The 2,073-nt window shown below is 22.7% G+C and overlaps 1 pseudogene across 1 annotated transcript; it reads left to right on the forward strand.

Moving 5' to 3' along the window:
- Positions 1–936: 936 nt before the first annotated feature.
- On the forward strand, positions 937–1,652 carry PRELSG_0017750 (annotated as a pseudogene). Its single transcript is given in 2 exon segments — positions 937–1,114; positions 1,116–1,652. Coding segments are annotated over 2 exon segments (715 nt in total).
- Positions 1,653–2,073: the final 421 nt, after the last annotated feature.

Here is a 2,073-nt window from a genome sequence, read left to right on the forward strand (position 1 = left end):
AGTAATGTAGCATTAGAAAAACAGAAGATGTTATCGAAAAAATGGATAGAAAAACAAGGAAAAATGTTGGGAAAATGGGAAAAGAAATAATGGTTTAAAAATTTAAAAGAAGAATGGAGAAAGGAAAAAAATATATATGCACAAACAAAAGATAAATTAGAAGCCATGAATAGACATGATAAAATAGAGAACAATCCTACATTAGAAAAGTGATTTATTAATTGCCCGTTTAATGACTTTGCTAGAGTATTAAACAAACAAATTAATAAAGAGCATGTATAACTAAGTATACGTTTATATATATATATTCGTTTTTATTATATATATATATACTGTTTTCTTATGATGCATAATATTTAATTGAAGTTAAATTTTACTACATCTTTTAATAAACTTATTAACAGTTATAAATGAGTTTTTATTTACAAAGAATTAATATCTTCTTTTAATTAAAAACATACAATTAATTTATAACAATTTATTAAGTCAAAATTTTATGATATTCAATGTTATTTCAAAAATATACATTGAATAATACATAAATATTTCTCTTAACTCTTAAGTTTTAATAAGTTAACATTTCTTTCTTTTAATTTTTATTTACACTAAAAATTAAAACATAACATAACATAACATAACATAACATTCATTCTTTTAATTTTTATTTACACTAAAAATTAAAACATATTATAACATAACATTTTTTCATCAAAAAAAAACTTTATATATAAAAAAAAAATATTATTAATTTTTTTTTTATAATTACAAAGATGTATATATATATTAATAAACAAACAAAAAAAAAAATAATTTTATATTTTTTTTTTTTTTTTTTAATTTATAGGACTAGCGTCAGTGCATGGCTAACTTGTACGTATACAACTAGCAACTAGCTTAGCATGCTACAAAAGGTTAATAATACCTTTTATTAACCAAAAAGAAAAAAAAATATGGAAGTGATTATTTCAGAGAAAAAGGGAGGTATATATAAAATATTATAGGGAGAAATGGTTTACAGAGTCGTTAAAATAATATGAAAGGAAAGAATATGAATCTATAAAAGAAGAAAACGAAGAAAGCATAGAAGAAGAAAAGAGAATCATGAATAATAAAGGAGGAAGTAGATAACAAAATAAAGAAGGAAAGGTTAATATCCAAAATGTGTGCAGAGATATATATGATGGCATTAGACCAGTGTAAAAAGGAAGAGATAGAATCCATGACAAATGATTTTCTTAAATCATACATAGAACAAAAGAAAGAACATGAAGGATCTTGTGAACAAGAAATGGAAAACAAGAAAGTAGATGAAACAGAAAAAGAAAAAGAAATAAATGTTATGATAGAGTAGAAGAAAGAAAAATGGGAATGTTGGAAAAAAGAGGAATGGTTTCAGGAGTTGAAGTTGAAATTAAAAAAGAAAACGATACATATGAAAGAGATAACGGATAATATAAAAGAAAAAGTAATAAATATCATGTTGAAAACATAAGTAATTGAGAAAGAATGGTAAGAAAGACAAAGGAATATTTTAAAGAAGCGGAATAAACAAAATATACATGAAAGATCAATGAAGAAGAACAAAGATGAAGAAACGATAGAAGAAAAAAACGACGAAGGCTATTTAAAAAAATGGGATATTACAATACTATAAAACCTAGTACAATGTGTACACTGTATCATAATGACCTTTTAATTTATTTATTAATTATCTCAATTCCTTTTTAGAGAACTAGTTATTAATAAAAAATATTATTAACCCTTTATAATGATAAAAGTGAGTTTTCAAATCAGGAAAATAAAACTATTCATGTATTGGTTAACAAAGGTGTTACTAATCTTTTATAGTGAATAAAGTTAGATTACTAATAAGGAAAATGCTAGGCATACACTGACGTTGGTTAAAAAAAAGAAAGATATATATATATATGTTTGTAGTTATTTAATAATAAAAAAAATTTTTTTTTTTTTTTGTTGTTTGAATAGATGGTTAATAAAATTTGTTATTAACCTTTTGTAGTACACTAAGCTAGTTTACTATTTGTGCACGTACAAGTTACCCATACACTGATG

The sequence above is a fragment of the Plasmodium relictum genome, assembly GCF_900005765.1.
Source record: "Plasmodium relictum strain SGS1 genome assembly, contig: PRELSG_00_v1_187, whole genome shotgun sequence".
Taxonomy (NCBI): Eukaryota; Apicomplexa; class Aconoidasida; order Haemosporida; family Plasmodiidae; genus Plasmodium; species Plasmodium relictum.